We start from the raw sequence: 24,780 nt of genomic DNA, 5'->3' as shown, positions 1-24,780 counted from the left end.
ACTGCCACCGGAATCTGTAGAAGCTAACTCACATATCCAAAGACCTGTTCCCAATATCTCTTGATCCTTAAGCATTCCCACCACATATGGTAAAATGTACCCTGCTGTCCACAGCCTCTCCAGCATTTATCTGAACAACTTGTATACATTTTGCTAAGAAGGGCTGGTGTTATGTACCATCACACCAACATCTTGAGTCCATTCTCCACCAATAGTGGAGCCACCCCTACATGGTGAATTCGCCATAAAATACTTTCCCATTCCTCCATCGTATAAGTCAGCCCAAGATCTCCCTCCCAAGCCTTCATATAAGATGTCTTCTGGTCTTTGTCTGAATGTAATAATTTATACAATTAGGAAATACATCCTCTGCGCACCAGGAACCCTAAAATTAGTTCATCAAATGGTGAACATTGGAATACTCGAAGTTCCACGGCCCTCATAAGATAATTTTTTACCTGCAGGTAAAGAACTGAGCTTGAATCTCAGGAAAAGCTTTAATAATGTCCCCATCCAGGAGCTGCCAAAAACAAAAACATTGTGGATAAGATGTCCAAGATGCAGGCTTTATTGAATATACAGTCATAAAATCCACTTAATAAAATATCCAGGACCCATAAGATGGGAACTGTGGATCCAACACGGTCCGTGTATCGTCGGAGCCAGTAAGGAAGCCGGCTCAGTGCTGAGAAGCAGCGCCAAATCGTGCTGTTGCTAGTACAGCTCATATGAAGGAATTGGATTGCGCAGCCGGTTAGCAATGGGGCAGAAGTTTGGAAAGCTTGCTCCTATCCACCAGCGATAAGCAGAGGACCCGCTGCACCTGCATCGGATCGGCAGAGGTATGAAGATAGAGCAGGGAGGTGGGGACAGAGGGCAGAGCCTGGGAGGGAGAGTGCAGAGTCTGACAGGGGAAGGAAGGAAGGGTGCAGAGCCTGACAGGGGAGGGGAGGATGGAAGGATGCTGGGTGCAGTGCCTGACAGGGGAGTAATGGAGGGAAGGGGGCTGAGTGCAGAACCTGATTTATATTCGAGTCAACCATTTTTCCTCCTTGGGGGGGAAGGGGGTCTCGACTTATATTCGGATCAACTTATATTCTAGTATAGTGTGAGAACCATGGTGAAACAATGGATCAAGAAAAAAAAGGGCAAAGTCAAAACGGTAGATCAGGCATGGTCCCTTCTGAAAAATACTATCACGGAAGCACAAAGCCTCTTCATTCCGCGGATGTCCAAAGCAAAGAAAACCAAAGGCAAAAAAGAGCCGGCGTGGCTTACTAAAGAAGTGAAGGAAGCCATAAAAGAAAAGAAAGACTCCTTTAAAACATGAAACGCACGAAAACATTCGAAACTTGGAAAAAACACAAAGATGATCAGAAGAAATATCACAGGGCGGTGAGAGATGCCAAAAAGGAATATGAGGAGAAAATAGCGCAGGAGGCCAAAAACTTCAAGCCCTTCTTTAGGTACGTGAAAGGGAGAAAACCCGCAAAGAGGCGGTGGGACCGCTGGACGACCAGGAAAGGAAAGGGTACATCAAGGAAGACAAACAAATTGCAGACAGACTATATTCCTTCTTTGCGTCTGTCTTTACGAAGGAGGACACTGCAACAATTCCAGAAGCAGTGAAAGTGTTCAAAGGAGTAACAGAGAACAGCTTCACCACAGTAGAAGTGGACGTGGACCAGATTTACCGCTAGATCGACAAACTCAAAAGTGACAAATCTCCTGGACCAGATGGAATTCATCCGAGAGTCTTGGAAGAACTAAAAGTGGAAATCGGATAACTATTGCAAAAACTTGCCAACCTGTCAATCAAAACAGGACAGATACCAGACGACTGGAAGATAGTGAACGTCACGCCAATATTTAAAAAAGGATTGAGAGGAGTGCCAGGCAACTATAGACCTGTGAGTCTCACGTAGGTCCCTGGGAAGATGGTTGAGGCACTGATTAAGGATAGCATAATCCGGCACTTAGACGCCCACGACCTGATGAGAGCCAGCCAACATGGATTCAGGAAAGGGAAGTCATGTTTAACGAACCTACTTCAATTTTTTGAGACAGTGAACAGACAAATTGATAATGGAGAACCAGTGGATATTATATACTTGGATTTTCAGAAAGCGTTCGACAAGGTTCCACATGTAAGACTTCTCAGGAAACTGCAAGACCATGGAATAGAAGGAGATATACTAAGATGGATAGGCAAATTGCTGGAGAATAGAAGGCAGAGAGTGGGCATAAATGGGAAGTTCTCAGACTGGGAGAATGTGACTAGCGGTGTGCCCCAGAAAGCACGCTCCTAACGGCCCATACACCGCTGGACCACCAGGTTTAAGGAGCATTTAAAAAGGTACTGCGGGGAAGGTTGCATCCAATTGCTGCTGCCAGAGTAGTAAGGCGGAACATGGGGATTGGGAAGAGCAGGTGGAGAGGAAAGAAAGGGACTGCATTGGAGGAGGGAAAGAGGGGAATAGATGCCAGCATCGGGGAGGAGGGGCAGGCCAGGAAGATATGTGACATTGAGGTGAGGTGAAATGGGGTGGGGGAGGGTATCTTTAGAAGAAGGGAAGAGACAGGGGAGAAACTGAACATGGGGAGAGATAAGAACATAGAAGAGAGATGCTGGGCGAGGAAAGATCACAGGGTCAGGGATGCAGACTGTCAGTGGTAGACAGGGAGAGGATAGGAACAGTGGAACATAGAGGCAATGCTAGAAAATGGAGGAGATTAGGACACTGAGGGATAATGCTGGAAAAGGGGCAGATGGGGACATGGAGGAAGGATAGGGACAGAGAAGGAAGATGCTGGGTAGGGCAAATAGGGGTGCAGAAGGAACAAGGATGATTGACCTTGGAATAGAAGAAATGTCAGAGGGACAGGAGACCCTGTACAAACAGAAGAAACAGATAAAAACAGAAGAGAGACACATGGAGAAAGTAAATTACAAAAAAAAAAAAAAATGTTCAAACAACAAAGGTAGAAAAAAAGTATTTTATTTTGCATTTATAAATTTAAATGTTAGCTTTTGGAAATAAACATCTCTGCTATCTTGCATTTTTTTTTTTTTTAAAAAGGTACTGCAGGGCAGGGGTGTTTTAAAAGGAAGGGCGGGCGGGTGCGGTGTATGTATGTGTTTTAAAAGAAAGAACAGGGTGTTTTAAAACAGTACCGGGGGGAGGAGGAAATAATTAGTCGGCTGGGACAGATCCCTCCTGTCCCAGCCTGCCACTAGACCACCAGAGGTGAGGGGGGTGGAAGGTTACATTTCAGGCAGTAGGACGGGGTACAGAGCCTGGCAGGGAGGAGAGCTTGGCAGGGAGATGGGATAGGGTGCAGAGTCTAGCAGGGAAGGGAGGACAGGGTGCAGAGCCTGGAAGGGAGGAGAGCCTGGCAGGGAGAGGGGACAGGCTGCAGAGCCTGGCACGGAAAGGAGGACAGGGTACAGAGCCTAGCAGGGAAGGGGGGACATGGTGCAGTGCCTGAGTGTGGGGTTGGGTGCAGAGCCTGGCAGGGAGTGAGGGAGGCTGGGTGCACAATTTGGTTCAGAATGTTTTTTTCTTGTTTTCCTCCTCTAAATCTAGAGTGCTTCTTATGGTCAGGTGCGTCTTATGGAGCAAAAAATACATAGAAACATATGATGGCAGAAAAGGGCTGGCGGCCCAACAAGTCTTCCTACTCAAGAACCCTCCCTCAGTAAGTCCGACCTCTCTCAACAAATCTGCCCACTCAAGAGTCCCCCCTCCCATGAGAATCCATCTTATAAGCATAGCTCTGTAGCGATCCCACTTGTCTGTCCCATCGTCTCTTGAATTCAAGCACGCTACTGGCCTCGACCACCTGGCGTGGTAGACCATTCCATTAATCAATCACCCTTTCTGTGAAGAAGTATTTCCTGGTGTCTCCCTTAAATCTTTACCCTTTAAGTTTTAGCAGTCACTGTGGGACCTGTAAGAGAAAAGATTTCTTCCTCCACTTCAATGCGGCCCGTGATGTATTTGAATGTTTCTATCATGTCCCCCCCTTTCTCTGCGCTCTTCGAGAGAATATAAGCGCAGTCTATTCAGACGTTCTTTATATGGGAGATCTTTAAGTCCTGAGACCATCCTAGTGGCCATTCTCTGGATCGATTCCATTCTGTTCACATCCTTTTGATAATGCGGCCTCCAGAACTAGACACAGTACTCCAGGTGCGGTCTCACCAAGGATCTGTACAACGGCAGTATGACTTCAGGCTTTCGGTTGATAAAGCTCCTTTTGATGCAATCCAGCATTTGTCTAGCCTTTGCCGAAGATTTTTCCACCTGATTTGCAGCTTTCATGTCTTCCTGGATGAGTACTCCCAAGTCCCTTTCTGCAGTACCAAGTCCCTTTCGGGTATTTTTCAAAGATGTCAAGGCAGATGACTTTAAAATATGCAATGCCACTTCAGTAACTACTATAGAAAACTAGACAAATATAGTGCAACATATAGACAGCAGATATAAATTCTCAAAACTGACACGTTTTGATCACTAAATTGAAAATAAAATCATTTTTCCTGCCTTTGTTGTCTGGTGATTTCATGAGTCTCTGATTGCACTGCCTATCTTTCCCCTCGTTAAAAGGCATCATGTATGCAGGTAAATTAGGGAAATCCCTTTTCTTCAAATTCACTGAGCTTTGGAATAACTTCCCTGACCCGCTGCGGAACCTAGGCTCATTCCAATTATTCCGAAAGCATCTGAAAACCTGGCTTTTCTCCAAAACATAAAGATATCTATTTAAAATGTAAAGCTAGCTATCCTCTTCATAACCTCTAATTTCCTATTATGTCCTTCCCTCATTTATTGAATTACCTGTAAACCATGCCGAGCTCTATCTTTATGGAGATGGTGCGGTATTCAAACTTAAGGTTTAGTTTAGTGTTGCCAATATTTCTTTCTGCCTCATGCACGCTTCCTCTCCTCCGGACCTCATTCCATTCCCCAACCAACATCTTTCTCTGTCCCTCTACGAGTCCAACTTTTCTTCCTCTCCCCTCCACCCCTATTGGCAACACGTCTCCCTCTCTCTCACTGTCCATCTGTCTTGATAGATCCAGGCATCTCTCCCACCCTCTACTGCCATATCCAACATTTCTCTCTCTCTTATCCCCTGGATCATGTGCAGCATTTCTCACCACTGCCCACTAGCCCTATGCCCATTTCTCCTTCTATCATCCCTCTTCAGCACAATGCCACATCTCTCCCTCCATCACTATGTCCAACATTCCTCCCCCTTGCATCTCTTTCAATCTGTCCATTCCCTCTCCACCACCAAATCCAACATTTCTCCCTCTCATCCTTCTATTCCCCATGCATTTCTACCTCACTCCTTTCTGTGTGCCCAATTTTCCTCTTTCTTCCTTTCCCCATGTGCCACCATCTTTCCCTCTCACTTACTCATGCTCAACAGTTCTTCCTTTCTATTCCCTCCCTCCTATGTCTCAAGTTAGTGCCCCCTTCCTCCCTTCCTTGAGTCCCATGTTCATGCCCCCTCCCTTCCTTCTGTATAGGGGTAGGCCCCGCTGTGACACAAAATAAAAAAAGAGAAAAAATTTTAAAATTATAACTTCTGTTGGAATTCGATATGTCATATTTACAAAATGGAGAGAACAATAGCTGTACAAAAAAAGGGAATTTTAATAAATTTAAAGAGATATGGGGGCCATTAACAAAATATTACATTATAAATACAATTTAAGGTAGAAGGGATGGGAGGGGGGAATTTGAATTTATTAAATGATTAGATCACTAGGAAAGATTATTGGTGTCATATATTTGATTGAATGTAAGACTGAAAGGGAGGGAGGGATGGGATAAAATTTTTATCTATTAGTATCATAAATGATAGAATTTCAAATGATGTATTTATTGACAAATGTTTAATATATATGTATTTGTTGTAAGATGAAAATGAATAAAGAATTTAAAAAAAACCACAGCAACCCTGGAAGAAAAAAATACAGAAGCCGCAGTGAGAGAAGGCATGAAGTAGAACTAAGTCTAGTGCAGAGCGTCGAAAGAGGACTTCTCGGCTCCGTGGAAAACTGAGAACTGAGGAGACGCTGAGGAGGCACGACCTACGTTGGGCATGAAGGCACTCGTGCATGCGCGGTGCGGCAGTTGTGAACTTTCTAAAGTTTTACAAGCAAGTATGCTTGCAAGGCTGTCCACATCGGGGCTCCGTGGATGACGTCACCCACATGTGAGAATATGCTTCCTGCTTGTCCTGGGATAATATTGGGGGATTTTCTACTTTAATAAAACAAGTTTAGTATAAAACTATTTGAGGCTTGTGCGGATGGGATCAGATGGTTTGCGGGAACGGGGCAGAGACGGGGACTGAGCTTACGGGGACGGAGACAGGGACAAAATTTTTCCCTGTGACATTCTCTATTCATTAGCGTGCGCCAATGCAGTTAGCGTCCCTTGATAAATTCTCCTTAAATGAAGTAAACCTGTAAGTTCTAGGCGGTCCACAGCAATCAAGCATAGTCATACAATACAAATCATCAATCTGCCTCCAATAGGTTAAAGTCTAATACCAATAACCAAAAGGGACCAAAAAGGAAAGAGAAGGAAAGGCTGGAAGAGCTGCACAAGAGGAGAAATAGAAGTTGCTTAACTGTAACGGTAGTTCTCCTTGGACAGATGATCTTACAGCCACACAAGAAGGTGACGTCTCAGTGATGGCGCGGACCCGGCAGTTGGCATTAAAAGCCTCCTGCGTGGGCACCGGTAATGCATCGACCAGTTTTCTCATATCTTCCATCATCATCATATATAATAAAAAGCTAGCCGCGCATGCACATTCCTATTTCCGTGCGCTGTAGGTCTGTGGCCGCAGGAGTGCGCATGCGCGCCTACATGTGACAGTACCCGGCACTCTTGGACGCAGGCCTTCCTGCTCTTCAACTCCTCCGAATCCTTTCATAAACGGCGACCGCTGAGGGAGTCCGCACCACCCGTCGTGGCCTCCGCCGAGGTGAGGCCGAGCTGCGTACTGACCTCTCCGACAGGTCGTGCCGGTGCGACAGCCACGTGCAGATCTGTCTCTGTAGCAGCTTCAGCGGCAAGGTCAGCACCATGGCACACCAGGTATGTCCCTGCCTCCCCTGCCGCTGGGCTCGGGCTCCTGGGGGCCGGAGCGCGAGCCACCTGGCCGGTGCTTAGGCCCCGCCTCCACGCTTCTACCCGGCACCGCCAGACCCGGACAGCTTCACACGAGGAAATAACATTAGGGCCCGACACTCACAGATCCGCGAGCAGGGTTGCCATGGAAACCCAGTCGCCATAACAAGGCAGCAAGACCGGTCCTGGAAGAGAAAGGGAAAGCGAGGCAGAAAATGGGTGAGAACAGGAGAGCAAAACAGTGAGAGGGGGCAAAAGGGGAAGGGGAGGAAGAGTGGGAGAAACCCCGGCCAAAACCAAAAATAAAAACAACCACTGCCACAGAGGGGGAAAGGGACGCTTCCATTTGGGGCAGGGAAGGGTGGGGCTTCTCGGTGGATTAATAGGCTCCAGGGACATGGGAGAAAAGGGGGCTGGAAGCTGAAAGGAAAAAGATGGGAGAAGAGGGCTGGGGGGGGGGCTAAAAAATGAGTTTGGAGCTGGGGCTGAAAATAGGGGATATGTGAAGGAAGGAGACTTTAACAGGCTTAAACACTAGAGGGGATCAGGTAGGAGGAGAGCCCGAGGAGGAGGAAGAAGGAAATCCTATGCTTAGATTTCCTCTGAACCTTCCTGGGTGGACTGGCTGAGGCAGAGTGAGCATGCCGGTCTGGGGAGGTGGAACGCCGTGCTGCAGGCTCTGTGAGGAGAGTAGCTCAGTGCATTTGGGCGGGAGGGCTGGCGCATGTGCAAAGCTCTTTAGCTTTGCAGCTTTTAGACTGACGGGTCGGCTCCGTCACGGTGACGTCACTTTCTTGTGTGGCTGTTAAGATCTCTGTCCAGGGAGAAACAAGAATTTCTTACCTGATCAGAAACCCCTTGGGAGGCGGTCCCTGCGGCTCCGATGCCCCTTGCTGGCAGGCGGAGGGGAGAGCGGAGGCCGCGTTAGGGAGCTCGAATTCCTTAAGTTTAAGCACTCGGATTTTGAGCGAGCGCTTGTTTAATTTAGCGCAGTGAGCGCAAGAAGAAGTCCGGTGGTGGGGGCCCAGACATCGGATGCACGAGGCGTGCTGGTCAGTCGCCGACATCTTCGAAGAGCACGTGGAGCAGCGTTTGAAACCAGGTTTGGCTTTTTCTGACATGCTGAACCAGAGCGCTGCCAAGTCGATATCGTGTAGCGAAATGTTGATTAATTAAGAGTTGAAGCGATATAAAAACGGCTGACACCGTTCAGACTACCGAGTCGGATAGATCGCGGAAACTTTTAAAACTGGGTTTGCCGGTTGGGGGTGTGCTTATATTAGGGGCCAGGTGGGATACTTTAGGGCGGGAGGGCTGGCGCATGCGCAAAGCTCTTTAGCTTTGCAGCTTTTAGACTGCGGGTCGGCTCCGTCACGGTGACGTCACTTTCTTGTGTGGCTGTTAAGATCTCTGTCCAAGAATTTCTTACCTGATCAGAAACCAGGGCAGCCATTTCCTCTGAATTTTGCAGCTGCTGGGATGGATTCATTTCCCTGTTCCTGGAATGATGAGGGAAACAGGAAGAGGCGGAGCCAATTCCTGAATCTCAGGTATAATCTCTCCCAGGGATTCCCAGTTGCAGGACACAAAGTTCTCTGCTTTGTCTTCGGAATCTTTTCTCTTCTTTGCAGCCCTGCAGACACTAGAGGAAGAGGCAGTCACTGAGCATGTGCAGACAACCACCTTAAGGAGGGATATTCCAGGATGACCTCGGCAGGAGGGGCGGGGTGAAGAGCTCTGCACATGCTCTGTTAGAGGAAGAGGCAGCCACTGAGCATGTGCAGACAACCACCTTAAGGAGGGATATTCCAGGATGACCTCGGCAGGAGGGGCGGGGTGAAGAGCTTTGCACATGCTCTGTTAGAGGAAGAGGCAGCCACTGAGCATGTGCAGACAACCACCTTAAGGAGGGATATTCCAGGATGACCTCGGCAGGAGGGGCGGGGTGAAGAGCTCTGCACATGCTCTGTTAGAGGAAGAGGCAGCCACTGAGCATGTGCAGACAACCACCTTAAGGAGGGATATTCCAGGATGACCTCGGCAGGAGGGGCGGGGTGAAGAGCTCTGCACATGCTCTGTTGCTGCCTCTTGCTCTAGTGTCTGCAGGGCTGCAAAGAACAGAAAAGATTCCGAAGACAAAGCAGAGAACTTTGTGTCCTGCAACTGGGAATCCCTGGGAGACTCAGACGAGAAGATTCAAGAATTGGCTCAGCCTCTTCTTGTTTCCCTCATCATTCCAGGAACAGGGAAATGAATCCATCCCAGCAGCTGCAAAATTCAGAGGAAATGGCTGCCCTGGTTTCTGATCAGGTGAGAAATTCTTGTTTCTCCCTGGACAGAGATCTTAACAGCCACACAAGAAAGTGACGTCACCGTGACGGAGCCGACCCGTCAGTCTAAAAGCTGCAAAGCTAAAGAGCTTTGCGCATGCGCCAGCCCTCCCGCCCAAATGCACTGAGCTACTCTCCTCACAGAGCCTGCAGCACGGCGTTCCACCTCCCCAGACCGGCATGCTCACTCTGCCTCAGCCAGTCCACCCAGGAAGGTTCAGAGGAAATCTAAGCATAGGATTTCCTTCTTCCTCCTCCTCGGGCTCTCCTCCTACCTGATCAAGTTTCAAGTTTAATTAAATTTGATAAATCGCTTATTACATACTAAGCGAGTAACATTAAAAATATATGGTGTGCAACCTTAAAAGGGGGGATAAAAAACAAACTGACAATACAGACGAACTTGGATACATAAGGAAAGGGCAAAGGAGGGCAAAAAGTTAGTGTTTAAGCCTGTTAAAGCCTCCTTCCTTCACATTTTCAGCCCCTTCACATTTCCTCCCCTATTTTCAGCCCCAGCTCCAAACTCATTTTTTAGTCCCCCCCCCCCCAGCCCTCTTCTCCCATCTTTTTCCTTTCAGCTTCCAGCCCCCTTTTCTCCCATGTCCCTGGAGCCTATTAAGCCCCAACCTTCCCTGCCCCAAATGGAAGCGTCCCTTTCCCCCTCTGTGGCAGTGGTTGTTTTTATTTTTGGTTTTGGCCGGGGTTTCTCCCACTCTTCCTCCCCTTCCCCTTTTGCTCTCCTGTTCTCACCCATTTTCTGCCTCGCTTTCCCTTTCTCTTCCAGGACCAGTCTTGCTGCCTTGTTATGGCGGCTGGGTTTCCATGGCAACTCTGCTCGCGGGTCTGTGAGTGTCGGGCCATAATGTTATTTCCTCGTGTGAAGCTGTCCAGGTCTGGCGGCGCCGTGTCGGGTAGAAGTGGAGAGGCGGGGCCTAAGCACCGGCCAGGCGGCTCGTGCCGCCGGCCCCAGTGGTGGAGGAGGCAGGGACATGCCTGGCGTGCCATGGTGCTGACCTCGGCGCTGAAGCTGCTGCAGAGACAGACCTACACGTGGCTGTCGCACCGGTACGACCTGTCGGAGAGGTCAGTACGCAGCTCGACCTCACCTCGGGGGAGGCCACGACGGGTGGTGCGGACTCCCTCGGCGGTCGCCGTTTACGAAAGGATTCGGAGGAGTTGAAGAGCAGGAAGGCCTGCGTCCAAGAGTGCTGGGTACTGTCACAGGTAGGCACGCATGCGCACTCCTGCGGCCACAGACCTACAGCGCACGGAACACGCAAATAGGAGTGCGTATGCGCGGCTAGCTTTTTATTATATAGGATGGAAGATATGAGAAAACTGGTCGATGCATTACCGGTTCCCACGCAGGAGGCTTTTAATACCAACTGCCGGGTCGGCTCCGTTACGGGGAAGTCACCTTCTTGTGTGGCTGTAAGATCATCTGTCCAAGGAGAACTACCGTTACAGGTAAGCAACTTCTATTTCTCTTCTGCAGCTCTTCCAGCCTTTCCTTCTCTTTCCTTTTTGGTCCCTTTTGGTTATTGGTATTAGACTTTAACCTGTTGGAGGCAGATTGATGATTTGTATTGTATGACTATGCTTGATTGCTGTGGACCACCTTGAACTTCCAGGTTTACTTCATTTAAGGAGAATTTATCAAGGGACGCTAACTGCATTGGCGCACGCTAATGACTAGAGAATGACACAGGGAAAAATTTTGTCCCTGTCTCCGTCCCCGTAAGTTCAGTCCCCATCTCTGCCCCGTTCCCGCAAACCATCTGATCCCATCCGCACAAGCCTCAAATAGTTTTATACTGAACTTGTTTTATTAAAGTAGAAAACCCCCCAATATTATCCCAGGACAAGCAGGAAGCATATTCTCACATGTGGGTGACGTCATCCACGGAGCCCCGATGTGGACAGCCTTACAAGCATACTTGCTTGTAAAACTTTAGAAAGTTCACAACTGCCGCACCGCGCATGCACGAGTGCCTTCATGCCCAACGTAGGTCGTGCCTCCTCAGCGTCTCCTCAGTTCTCAGTTTTCCACAGAGCCGAGAAGTCCTTTTTCGACGCTCTGCGCTAGACTTAGTTCAACTTCATGCCTTGTCTCACTGAAGTTTCTGTATTTTTTTCTTTCAGGGTCGCTGTTTTTTGCGCATTTTCATTTTTATTTTTTTGTTAAATAATTTATTCATATTTCATCTTACAACAAATATGGTACATATATATTAAACATTAGTCAATAAATACATCATTTGAAATTCTATCATTTATGACACTAATAGATAAAAATTTTATCCCATCCCTCCCTCCCTTTCAGTCTTACATTCAATCAAATATATCACACCAATAATCTTTCCTAGTGATCTAATCATTTAATAAATTCAAATTCACCCCCATCCCTTCTACCTTAAATTGTATTTATAACGTAATATTTTGTTAATGACCCCTCTCTTTAAATTTATTAAAATTCCCTTTTTTGTACAGCTATTGTTCTCTCCATTTTGTAAATATGACATATCGAATTCCATCAGAAGTTATAATTTTAAAATTTTGTCTCTTTTTTATTTCGTGTCACAGCGGGGCCTACCCCTACACAGAAGGAAGGGAGGGGGCATGAACATGGGACTCAAGGGAGGGAGGAAGGGGGCACTAACTTGGGACATAGGAGGGAGGGAATAGAAAAGGAGAACTGTTGAGCATGGGTATGTGAGAGGGAAAGATGATGGCACATGGAGAAAGGAAGAAAGAGGAAAATTGGGCACACAGAAAGGAGTGAGGTAGAAATGCATGGGTAATAGAAGGATGAGAGGGAGAAATGTTGGATTTGGTGGTGGAAAGGGAACAGACAGATTGAAAGAGATGCAAGGGGGAGGAATGTTGGACATAGTGATGGATGGAGAGATGTGGCATTGTGCTGAAGAGGGGTGATAGAAGGAGAAATGGGGCTGGTGGCAGTGGTGAGAAATGCTGCACATGATCCAGGGGAGAAGAGAGAGAGAAATGTTGGATATGGCAGTAGAGGGTGGGAGAGATGCCTGGATCTCTCAAGACAGATGGACAGTGAGAGAGAGGGAGACGTGTTGCCAATAGGAGTGGAGGAGAGAGGAAGAAAAGTTGGAATCGTGGAGGGACAGAGAAAGATGTTGGTTGGGGAATGGAATGAGATCCGGAGGAGAGGAAGTGTGCAGGAGACAGAAAGAAATATTGGCAACACTAAACTAAACCTTAAGTTTGTATACCGCACCATCTCCATAAAGATAGAGCTCGGCACAGTTTACAGATAATTCAATAAATGAGGGAAGGACATAATAAGAAATTAGAGGTTATGAAGAGGATAGCTAGCTTTACATTTTAAATAGATAGCTTTACATTTTGGAGAAAAGCCAGGTTTCCATTGCTTTCGGAATAATTGGAATGAGCCTAGGTTCCGCAGCGGGGCAGGGAAGTTATTCCAAAGCTCAGTGAATTTGAAGAAAAGGGATTTCCCTAATTTACCTGCATACATGACGCCTTTTAACGAGGGGAAAGATAGGCAGTGCAATCAGAGACTCATGAAATCACCAGACAACAAAGGCAGGAAAAATGATTTTATTTTCAATTTAGTGATCAAAACGTGTCAGTTTTGAGAATTTATATCTGCTGTCTATATGTTGCATTATATTTGTCTAGTTTTCTATAGTAGTTACTGAAGTGGCATTACATATTTTAAAGTCATCTGCCTTGACCTCTTTGAAAAATACCCGAAAGGGACTTGGTACTGCAGAAAGGGACTTGGGAGTACTCATCCGGGAAGACATGAAAGCTGCAAATCAGGTGGAAAAAGCTTTGGCAAAGGCTAGATAAATGCTGGGTTGCATCAGAAGGAGCTTTATCAGCCGAAACCGTTGTCAGATCCATGGTGAGACCGCACCTGGAGTACTGTGTCCAGTTCTGGAGGCCGCATTATCAAAAGGATGTGAAGAGAATGGAATCGATCCAGAGAATGGCCACTAGGATGGTCTCAGGACTTAAAGATCTCCCATATAAAGAACGTCTGAATAGACTGCGCTTATATTCTCTCGAAGAGCGCAGAGAAAGGGGGGATATGATAGAAACATTCAAATACATCACGGGCCGCATTGAAGTGGAGGAAGAAATATTTTCTCTTACAGGTCCCATAGTGACCACTAAAACTTAAAGGGTGAAGATTTAAGGGAGACACCAGGAAATACTTCTTCACAGAAAGGGTGATTGATTAATGGAATGGTCTACCACGCCAGGTGGTCGAGGCCAGTAGTGTGCTTGAATTCAAGAGACGATGGGACAGACAAGTGGGGTCGCTACAGAGCTATGCTTATAAGATGGATTCTCATGGGAGGGGGGACTCTTGAGGGGGCAGATTTGTTGAGGGAGGTCAGACTTACTGAGGGAGGGTTCTTGAGTGGGCAGACTTGTTGGGCCGCCGACCCTATTCTGCCATCATACTTTATGTTTCTATGTATTTTTTGGTCTATAAGACGCACCCTAGATTTAGAGGAGGAAAACAAGAAAAAAACATTCTGAACCAAATTGTGCACCCAGCCTCCCTCACTCGCTGCCAGGCTCTGCACCCTGTCCCCTCTCCCTGCCAGACTCTCCTCCCTTCCAGGCTCTGCACCCTGTCCTCCCTTCCCTGCCAGGCTCTGCACCCTGTCCCATCTTCCTGCCAGGCTCTGCATCCTGCTAGGCTCTGTACCCCGTCCCACTGCCTGAAATGTAATCTGCCCCCCTCACCTCTGGTGGTCTAGTGGTAGGCTGGGACAGGAGGGATCCATCCCAGCCTACTAAGAATTATTTCCTCCTCCCCCCGGTACCGTTTTAAAACACCCTGTCCTTTCTTTTGTGGGATATTTTGATAGCAACCTGGGAAGGTGGTGGGCACTTTACTGCATAGGGTATGTTGATCTATGTTATGTGGACTTCTGGTCTGATTGTACTCTCTTGACTCTACTTTCTGGGTTTGTAATTGCGATTGATATAAATAGAGTTATATTAAAAAAATTCTTTCAATAAACTAATTTGATTATTTAAGTTTATTTGTGGTTTCTGTTGTTGTTTTGGGTACATTTTGCTTGATAAAGGAAATTTCTTGGGTATTGGGACTAGTTTCCCTGACAATAGTTTTATATGAACACAGACCTCTGGGTGAAAGCAGAGCAAAAGAGAAGAATTTCACACATTTGGGTACAAATTACAAAAGGCAGTGTTTACCCATCAACCCTGCTGTCCAGTGCGATCTGACCTCACTGACAGAGCTCATATAACAATCTAATAAACCCAGTGAAACTGTGGCTGAGGGTGTCCTATTTCCTTTTCCAGGCGTTGGTCACATTCAAAGATGTCGCTGCTTATTTCTGGGAAGTGGAGTGGAACATTCTGGGAGAATGGCAGAAGGAGCTTTACAAGAAAGTCATCAAGGAGGTTCATGGGATCCTCTTGTCACGAGGTAAATATCTTTTCTGTATCATCTACTTCACTCATTAGGAAATTGGTGGGATAAAAATCACAGATACTGGGTCCCATGGGCATGTTGACATTTAGAACCTGGCTTCTGATGCCATCCAATGTCTAACAGGAGCCAGTGAAAGACCTTAAAATAGAGGCTTCATCCATGATCAGCTCGGGACACCCCAAACCAGTCAGGTTTTCAGGATACCCACAATGAATATACATGAGATAAATTTGCATGCTCTGCCTAATCTATCTTATGCATATCCATTGTGGATACTTTGAAAACCAGAGTGGTTGGAATGTCCCCATGACTGGAATGAGAACCCCTGCTATAGAACAAAAGTTTGGTACAGAAGACCAGGAGGAGACCTTCAAAATACTGAAAGGAATCGACAAAATAGAGCAGAGAAGATTATTTACATTGTCCAATTTGACACGGACTAGAGGACATGTAATGAAGCTAAGGGGGGACAGGTTCAGGACTAATGTCAGGAAGTTCTGCTTCACTCAGAGAGTGGTTGACACCTGGAATGCACTCCCAGAGGAGATTATTGCGGAATCGACCGTCCTAGACTTCAAGAGCAAACTAGATGCATATCTCCTTAAGAGAGACATATAAGGATATGGTGGACTATAAATTACGCCAGGTGTACACCTGGCAGGGCCTCCGCGTGTGCGGATCGCCGGACTTGATGGACCGAAGGTCTGATCCGGAGATGGCAGTTCTTATGTTCTTATGTAGGATTTACCATTCAGAGTTCTTCCTGTGAACTCAAATTCTGTGTGAGGACATCACATGTCAACTGCACACTAGTCAACCGTACTGTCCAATGTATAACCCTTTTTGAATAGTAGTAGATATCAACAAGAAGACTGACATCTGCAATGCCTCCATCTAGGAGGACTATGAAGCAAAATGTCTCCAAGGTTTATGCATAATCAAGTGGCGGGTTGTAGCTGCCTCAACTCTCAAAGTTTTATCAGACAAATACTCAGATCTTCCTCCACCCACAAACTCCTCCGTGCACACTTTCATGCAGTACTTCTTCAGAACAGGAAACAAATGATACTTCCATAGCATTTCTATATACAATTAAATGTCATTTTCTTCCTCCTTATTAACAGGTTACTCAATTGTTAATCCTGATGTTATATTTAAGATTAAAAAGGAAGATGAGAAATATTTCACTCAAGACTTTAAGTGGGAAGGAAAAGAAAACCCACTTGACTCCATGAAGGGTAAGTAAATGTTTAGGATTTAAAGGGCTCTGTATTTTCATATCATTTGGAGACTTAAATGTATATGCTTGGTGAATCCTTGTAAATGTGTTTCCTCATCACAGGCCTTCCTGTTGTAACGTCTGTGTTCTCACTGAGTGTTAAGCAAGAGGAAGATCTCCCCTTCATGGATCCTGAATTTGAGACATCTGAACAGATTCACACTCCTGTAACAAGTAAGTAATAAAATTCCTCCAGCCTGGACTATTCAGTAATTTAATGCTGGAGGGATAAAAGGTCATTATCCTCTCTTCTTCTCATTGGTTTTTTCCCTACTTTCAATGGTGTAGGCTGCCCTGGAGATGGAGGAGGCAACTGACAGGCAAAATCCTTCATCTTAATGTCATGGGACTGAGAAATCTGTATTGTTAAAAGAAATGGTGGTGATGAGGAGACTGCTCTGTTATGGAGGGAACAGGATGCAGGTTGAAGGAGTTTTTGTATTGGTGGTGGATTAGTGTAAATCACAGTGCATAATGCAGTTTACACTAATGCATTTTAATATTAATAGATTGATTTGTACAAGTTTGCATGCAACACCGTTCATTCACTTTTTTGGTTAATTTACTGGAAGTCTGCATTAATAATAATAATAATTTATTTTCTTATATACCGCCAAAGCCATGGTAGTTCGAGGCGGTTTACAACAAGAGGAGCTGGACAGTCAGCGATAAGTTACAAAATAGAATAAATGAATACAAGTACACTGGAAGCAAGTACAAATAAGAGGCGCTGGACAGTCAGCGACATAGCTATGAATTGGATACAGAATACGAGAGATAATGAACAACAAAGTCTTAAGTGACAAATCGGTTGAACAGTTTTGTTTTTACTAATTTTCTGAAGCCTTGATAGGAAGAGGAGAGCATGATAATGTTACCCAGCCAGTCATTCAGTTTACCTGCCTGGAAGGCTAGAGTTCTGTCCAGGAATCTTTTGTAACGGCAGGCCTTTATTGTTGGGTGTGTAAATCTTTACCTTACCCTTTCGTTTCGTTTCCCTATGTTACAAACAAAGTCCGTATACCAAAGAAAAAACAAACTTATCTTACACTCCCATGGCTCCCCTGATGTAGGGTATGAGTCTGTCCTAAGTGCCTCATGGTAAATTTTAAATCTTCTAAATAAAAAATAAAAAGAGAGAGAAGAGCCAGAGAGCTAAAGGCAGAATATACAAACTGGAAACAGTACAGCTGAGCCTCTGCTCTCAGATACTTTATGCCCTCAGGAATCTGCTTCTCTTTCTCTTATTTGAATTTCAATGCTGTCAATAAGTATATGTTTGAAATTTCATGATAGTCCTATTATTAAGTTTCATTTTGCTGATTTTGAATTTACCTCATTCATTGTATTTATGTTTATATTTGTTCTTTTTACTACTGTTATGCTGTTAATAAAATTATAAGTTTGTGTTGAATTATAACTGCTGTACACCACCTTGGGTGAATCTCTTCATAAAGGTGGTTAATAAATCCCTATTGTTTTAAAATTTTTAAATGTTATGTTAAAATAAATGGTTTTGGATTTTTTTTTCAATGTTGTAACTCGCTTATTAAAAATTAAATTAAGTGACTCATCAAATTAAAATAAACTTGATAAATAAATAAACGTAATATCTTTTTCATACAGCAGGCTCCCATAATGTCACGCCTGACATTTTAATCCGATTTGAGCAAGAGAGATTCAAGACTGAGCCTCAGGAACCTGAGGAAAGAGGAAATCTGACCCCTACAGGCACATGTGAGGAACTGCAGGAAACAGGTGATGTAACTTAGATTAAAGCGAAAAATAGGGTAATGCAAATATTTTCTACAAGAAAGACGCCTCCTCTGGCCCAGGCACTGTTAGAATGAGGTGCTATAATCCCTGCTTCTGTTTCTAACCTTTGTTATGAGGATAATATGTTTGCTCTATCTCCCTTATTTCTACTTTTCTCCTTTCTTTATTAGATCTGCCTTTTTGCCTTTAATTTCTTCTCATTCTCCCCCAGCACTTTCCTATCTGTCTCTTCCCTTCATCATCTATTGACACCTGAGTTAAATTCTACAACCAAAAGCTATCCTTACTAACTGGCTCTCCAGTGATCCCCCGTCCTATGCTCAATGGAGATCCCTCATAATATTTCATGCAACGCTAGTGCGGCGACTAGTGGGAGACTTGGAATATGGACCGGGTCGTAGATTTTGTCAGACCTGGGAATGCTTCTGGCAGGACCTTACACCACGTGCTCGCAGTAGACTTCTGAACCTTTAGGTTTAACTCAGACTCTCAGCTTTTGTTTTGGCTCTGGACTCTCGGGGTGGGGAGGGATGGGGGGGAGAGGGGGGATATATTTGTAATGTTCCTTCTTGACTGACGCTATCACTTGTATTTGCTTGTTTTTGTTGGAATAATAAAAATAATTTGAACATAAATTCTATAACCAGCGCCTAAATTTAGGCATAGGTTGGCGCCCTGCCAACGATCAGAAAAGGCAGGGTTGAAACGCCTAAAGACGCCTAAATAAAAAGTGGCTAAAATGGCCACTGGAATCATGGCTACTGGAATCATGGCTACGAAGCTGCTTTAGGCTGCGGAATGCCAAACTAGGCATAGCCAACCTTCAAAGTAGCTTTCCCAGCCTTGAATCACACCAAGATAGGCGGCTGAAATGTAGGCCTTGGAAACCGTGGCCTACATTTCAGCTGCCTATCTTTGCTTAGACCGCAGCAGCCAGTCAAGGCAGGGAAATTCCCCCCTCTCCCATCAGCTGAGCGTCAGGGATTCCCTCAAAGCCGTGATTCTTTAATCAGCACCCAAGTTCTGGGCACTGGTTACAGAATTGCAGCTTATCCAAGGACAAGCAGGCAGGTATTCTCACAAGTGGGTGACGTGATCCAACGGAGCCCCGATGCGGACGCCTCATAAGCAGTTTGAAGAAACTTGAAGTTTCGAGTCGCCCGCACCACACATGCGCGAGTGCCTTCCCGCCCGACATTAGGCACGTCTCCTCACTTCTTATTTTTCCTCGGAGCCGAGAAGTCCGTCTTCGACGCTGCATGAAGTGTTTTCACTTGTGCCTTCTTTTGTCTGCGTTTTTGGGTTTATGTTTCTCAGAATCGCTGGTTTTCGTCGTTCTTTTCTTGTGTTTCCAAAAAAAAAAAAATTTCTTCCATTCATTCGACCGGGCAGGCCACGTGGCCGCAGCCCCGCGGCTTCAATCTTGCGGCGGAGCTTTTTCGGCCTATGTCCCGGCCTGCAACTGTCATTATGTTCGCAGTCTCGGAGAGCCGTCCTTGCGGTACTCGGTTGCGCAGGGTCTTGGCTTGAGTTTGGGTTTGTGGGAGGATCCGGCTCCGCGCCTGCGTTACTTTGTTACTGCGCTATTGTCACCTTTGTCAACCGAGAGGGCGGACATGTTGGCTGGGGCGTGGAGCGCTGACCTGGGGTGCACTATCCTGTCCTCCTTGATTTCTCGTTGCTTTGTCTTCCTGCGTGCCCTCTCCTGCAATATGCTCCATAGGGAGCAGGAATATAAATTCCTCCACAGAGCGTTTATTTCCCCACAGAGGGCTTATCGAGCGGGCTTTGCAGCTCAGGCCTGTTGTCCCAAGTGCCCTGTGAGTCCTGCTACCCTGGGACATATGTTCTGGGACTGTCCCCGGATACGGGCTTTCTGGCTGCGAGTGTGGACCTTTTTGTCTTCTATCTCTCCTCCGTTGCCTGCATGCACCCCTTCTATAGTCCTTTTTTATGATGGAGCGGCTCTCTATCGTTGCTCCGTTGGGCAGCGGATGTTGGTGTTTAGGGCCCTCCTTTTAGCCAAGAAGGCCATTTTGATTTCGTGGCGGGCTCCCCAAGCTCCCTCTTTTTCTAAGTGGCACTTGTCCCTATATGACTTAGCGCTTCTGGAGCGCAGGATGGTAGGGAGACAGGACGAGGGCCGGTGGGCCACATTTCAGGGTGTGTGGGAGGGGTACTGGTTGTCTCTTCCGCACAGGGAGCGGAGTATGCTGTTGAATTGCTAACCCTGTCAGCTGTGGTGATGTGGGTGGGAGTTGGGTGCTGCAGTTTTCTCTATGTAGTCTGCCTTCGTCTTTCTTTCCTCTTGGTCTTGTTCCACCTTTCTTTCTTTCCTTTTGGCCTGTTTTCTTTGTGGTCAGTTTTTTCTTGTCTTCCCATCTAATCACACGGGTCTGGGTTTGGGGGGGTATCTTTGGGGGAGTGGGGGGTTGGGGGTTTGGGATGTGTGGGGGGGGTGGGGTATTCTGGTAAAACCATGTATTGGGCACTCTAGCATTTTTGCCTGGGCGCTCTCCTGTTGTATTGTTTCTGAGTTCCCTGGCTGCCTTGTTTTAGCACTTTACCGGGAGCTGCGGCCGTATGCTTCTTTTTCTTGTTCTGTACGTTGCTGAATTTGCTCAATAAAGAAATATTATAAATCAAAAAAAAAAAAAAAAAAAATGAATCATGGACATAAGGAGAGGGAGAGAGATGATAGACAATGGGATTTAGGGAGGGAAGGAACAGAAAGGGAGAGAAGTTGGACACAAGGGATGGTGTGAAGGGGGGGATAGAGATACTGGATAGGACAGTAGTTGGGAAAAGAAAGGGAGAGATGGTGGACCCTGGGGTGGTGGTGAAGGTGGGAGATATGCTAGATGAAAGGGTAGTTAAGAAAAGGTGGATCTGTGGAGGGAGACAAAAAAAGGAAAGATGCCAGACCTCCTGGGGAGGGGAGGGAAGGGAAACGGAAGGGGAGAACAGAGATGGCAGATGGATGGTTAGCAGGGAGAAAGAAAGAGACCCTGGCAAGCAAGTTATCAGAAGACAACCAGAGCCTGGAAACAACAAAATTTGAATAATGACCAGACAACAAAAGGTAGAAAAACTAATTATATTTTCTGTTTTGTGATTGCAATATGTCAGATTTGAAACGTGTATCCTGCCAGAGCTGATGTTAGACTGCAAACATGAGCTAGGATTTAACAGAGAGAGGAAAAGTCTTTTTTGTTTGTTTATTTTGTTTACATCACAGCGCCAGTGTGGTTAGGAGAAGGCAAAGGGGGGTGAAGAGGCTATAAAAGGGATGAAGAGGCTATAAAATAAACCCTAAAACTAATTACCTCAGCAGCATATAATATAATCAGGAAAATAGTATATAATACTGCTCATACTGGACAATACATATCAGTATTAGAGGCCCAACATACTTGAAGGGCTCTCTGGCCTCAGAATCGGAGCCTACGCACAGCAGTGAATCACAAACTGAGAAGATCCGCGTAGTTAATACAGCTCCTGCTCCAATCATTGGCCAGTAGTTTAATATTTTTTTGAAAAATTTTTTTATAAAGCAATTTAATGAAGCTAAAACCCTTTCAACTTTAAAGGGTATTATACATATGTAGTAGCCAGGATTTGAAAAAATGTGAGACCAAAAAGACTTATCTCAGAACTTGACTTGTTTTTATACCATGTTCAGTCACCAGTGTCTAATTTGCCGACGCGGCCACGTTTCGCGGGAATTTTTATCATTCGCTGCGTCAGGGCCACCAGGACACTCAAAATCACAGGCTCACTCATACATTTCCCAGTCACTGGATACAAGCTGCTCAGCTTTTCTGCTACCCTGTTCCAGGGTAGAGCTGGAAAGAAGCCAAAAGAGCAGAAAAGCTGAGCAGCTTGTATCCAGTGACTGGGAAATGTATGAGTGAGCCTGTGATTTTGAGTGTCCTGTCAGACATTGCCAAGGCAGTGGCCTATGTCACTTGTCAGGGGGGCACTAAGAGCCTCAGGTGGCACAGGAGGCGGCTCTGCTCATGCTCTGGGCAGAGTCACATCTTCAGGACATCTTGGCCTCCCACATAGCCGGAGTGAAGAATGTTCAAGCGGACTTCCTCAGTTGTCACACATTAGATCCTGGAGAGTGGTGTCTAAGCCACGTGACCTTCAGTTGATAGTGCAGTCTTGGGGTCAGCCCCTAATGGACCCGATGGCCACAGGAGTCAATGCCAAGTCTCCCCACTTCTTTGGTCGTCACATAAACGGTCAGGCCTAGGGTCTGGATGCTCTGGTTCAATTGTGGCCAATAGAGGGGCTGTTGAATGTATTCCCTCCGTGGCCATTAGTGGGCAGAGTTCTATTCTGCATTATTTGTCACCCGGGCCTGGTGGTTCTGGTGGCTCCAGAATGGCCCAGGTGACCATGGTATGCGGATCTGGTAAGACATCTGGTGTCGGATCCTCTCCCTCTGACTCTTTAGCACGATCTTCTGACTCAGGGCCCCATTCCCATGTTCGATCAGAGTCCCTTTTGTCTTACGGCTTGGCTCTTGAAAGGTCTCACCTAGGTAAGAAGGGGTATTCAGACAAAGTGATCTCCACTCTCTTGATGTCCAACAGACTTTCTACTTCTCGGGCTTATGTGCGAGTTTAGCGTATAATTGAGGAGTGGTGTATGGCATGAGGAGTGGTTGCTTTTCGTGCTTCCCTGCCTAACACCTTAGAGTTCTTGCAGGATGGCCTGGAAAGGGTCTGGCTTGGTCTTCTCTCCGGGTTCAGCTTGTGGCCCTTTCACCCTTTTGTGTGTTATTACGGGGTCATCGTCTGACTGCCATACAACATAAGAATTGCCACTGCTGGGTCAGACCAGTGGTCCATCGTGCCCAACAGTCCGCTCCCGCAGCAGCCTTTAGGTCAAAGACCAGTGCCCCAACTGAGACTACCCTTACCTGCGTACGTTTTGGTTCAGCAGGAACTTGTCTAACTTTGTCTTGAAACCCTGGAGGGTGTTTTCCCCTATAACAGCTTCCAGAAAAGCGTTCCAGTTTTCTACCACTCTCTGGGTGAAGAAGAACTTCCTTACGTTTGTACGGAATCTATCCCCTTTTAACTTTAGAGAGTGCCCTCTCGTTCTCTGTACCTTGGAGAGGGTGAACAACATGTCTCTATCTACTAAGTCTATTCCCTTCATTATCTTGAATGTTTTGATCATGTCCCCTCTCAGTCTCCTTTTTTCAAGGGAGAAAACGCCCAGTTTCTCTAATCTCATACTGTAGAGCAATTCTTCCAGTCCCTTAACCATTTTAGTCGCTCTTCTCTGGACCCTTTCGAGTAGTACCGTGCCCTTCTTCATGTAAGGCCACCAGGGCACACCATGGCCTGGTACACGACATGATAACCTTCTCCGATCTGTTCGTAATCCCCTTCCTAATCATTCCTAGCATTCTGTTCGCCCTTTTCGCAGCCGCCGCACTTTGCACAGACGACTTCATTGACTTGTCGACCAGTACTCCCAAGTCTCTTTCCTGGCGGGGTCTCTCTGAATACCGCACCGAACATCCTGTATTCTTGTATAAGATTTCTGTTACTGACATGCATCACCTTACATTTACCCACATTAAACCTCATTGGCCATGTCATGGCCCATTTCTCGAGCGTGTTTATGTCACGTTGCAGGTCCTTGCAAACCTGCGTCTTCACTACTATGAATAACTTTGTATCATCTGCAAATTTAATCATCTCGCTCGTCGTACCAATTTCCAGGTCGTTTATAAATATGTTGAAGAGCACAGGGTCCAAGCACCGAACCCTGCGGCACCCCACTTGTGACGTTTTCCCAGTCCGCATATGATCTATTTAACCCTACTCTCTGTTGCCTATCAACCAACCAGTTTTTAATCCACATGAGTATTTCCCCCTCGATTCATGGCTCACAATTTTTTGAAGTAGTTGTTCATGTGGGATCTTGTTAAACACCTTCTGAAAATCCAGAAATACAATGTCGACCGGATCGCCCTTGTCTATCCGCCTGTTTACTCCTGTGAAGAAGTGTAGCAAGTTCGTCAAGCAAGATCGTCCTTTGCTGAAGCCGTGCTGGCTGGTCCTCATCAGATTATGTCTGTCAAGGTGATCAATGATGCGGACCCAGGAGATCAAGAAATCAGATCATCTTTTTGTCCTTCTAGCAGGTCCTCGTAGGGGGAATGGCGCTTCCAAGGCTACCAATGCGCTCTGGATCAAGGAGACTATTGCTTCCGCTTATCTTCTTCAGAAAAAGACTGTTCCGGACTTTCTCAAGGCTCATTCTACTCGGGGTCAGGTAGCTTCTTGGGCTGAGTCTTTGCTGATGCCTCATGTGCATATTTGGTCTTCTCTACATTCCTTTGTCAGTCACTACCGTGTGGATGTTCAGGCTCGTCGGGACGTGGTGTTTGGTACGCGTGTTATGGTGTCGGCCTTCGGGGGTCCCACCCTTAATAGGGACTGCTTTGGTACGTCCCGCTCATAAGATTAATCCTATACCGGTCTGGAGAGTGCTAAAGATGGAAAAAATTAGGTTCTTACCTGCTAATTTACTTTCTTTTAGCTTCTCCAGACCAGTATAGGAACCCAACCTTTCTATTTTCGTGTTCTCGCATGCAGATTTTCATTTTTCGATCGGTTTCTAGTATTTTTCTAGGGCCGGGGAGATTAAGAACAGTGGCTGTGGCTTAGCTGGCGAGCTATGGGGACCTTTCCTATTTGCATTTGTTCCTTTGCATTTTCCAACAGCATTTCT

At 46.2% G+C, this 24,780-nt stretch overlaps 2 protein-coding genes across 2 annotated transcripts in view; one reads left to right on the top strand and one right to left on the bottom strand.

The window, feature by feature from the left end:
* LOC117367669 (zinc finger protein 493-like) overlaps window positions 1–24,780 on the bottom strand; it is a 156,069-nt gene that overhangs the window by 36,013 nt on the left and 95,276 nt on the right. Inside the window, exon 8 of the mRNA XM_033960451.1 lies at window positions 11,306–11,309. Coding sequence (XP_033816342.1) covers window positions 11,306–11,309 — 4 coding nt within the window. The remainder of the gene's footprint in view (window positions 1–11,305; window positions 11,310–24,780) is intronic.
* Window positions 9,225–24,780, top strand: part of LOC117367629 (zinc finger protein 493-like) — a 34,374-nt gene continuing 18,818 nt past the window's right edge. The window contains exons 1-5 of the mRNA XM_033960377.1: window positions 9,225–9,467; window positions 14,834–14,960; window positions 16,091–16,204; window positions 16,309–16,419; window positions 17,872–18,003. Coding sequence (XP_033816268.1) covers window positions 9,408–9,467; window positions 14,834–14,960; window positions 16,091–16,204; window positions 16,309–16,419; window positions 17,872–18,003 — 544 coding nt within the window. The 5' untranslated portion in view covers window positions 9,225–9,407. The remainder of the gene's footprint in view (window positions 9,468–14,833; window positions 14,961–16,090; window positions 16,205–16,308; window positions 16,420–17,871; window positions 18,004–24,780) is intronic.

The sequence above is a fragment of the Geotrypetes seraphini genome, chromosome 10 (genome assembly GCF_902459505.1).
Source record: "Geotrypetes seraphini chromosome 10, aGeoSer1.1, whole genome shotgun sequence".
Lineage (NCBI taxonomy): Eukaryota > Metazoa > Chordata > Amphibia > Gymnophiona > Dermophiidae > Geotrypetes > Geotrypetes seraphini.
This window is presented reverse-complemented; position numbering and strand designations above follow the sequence as displayed.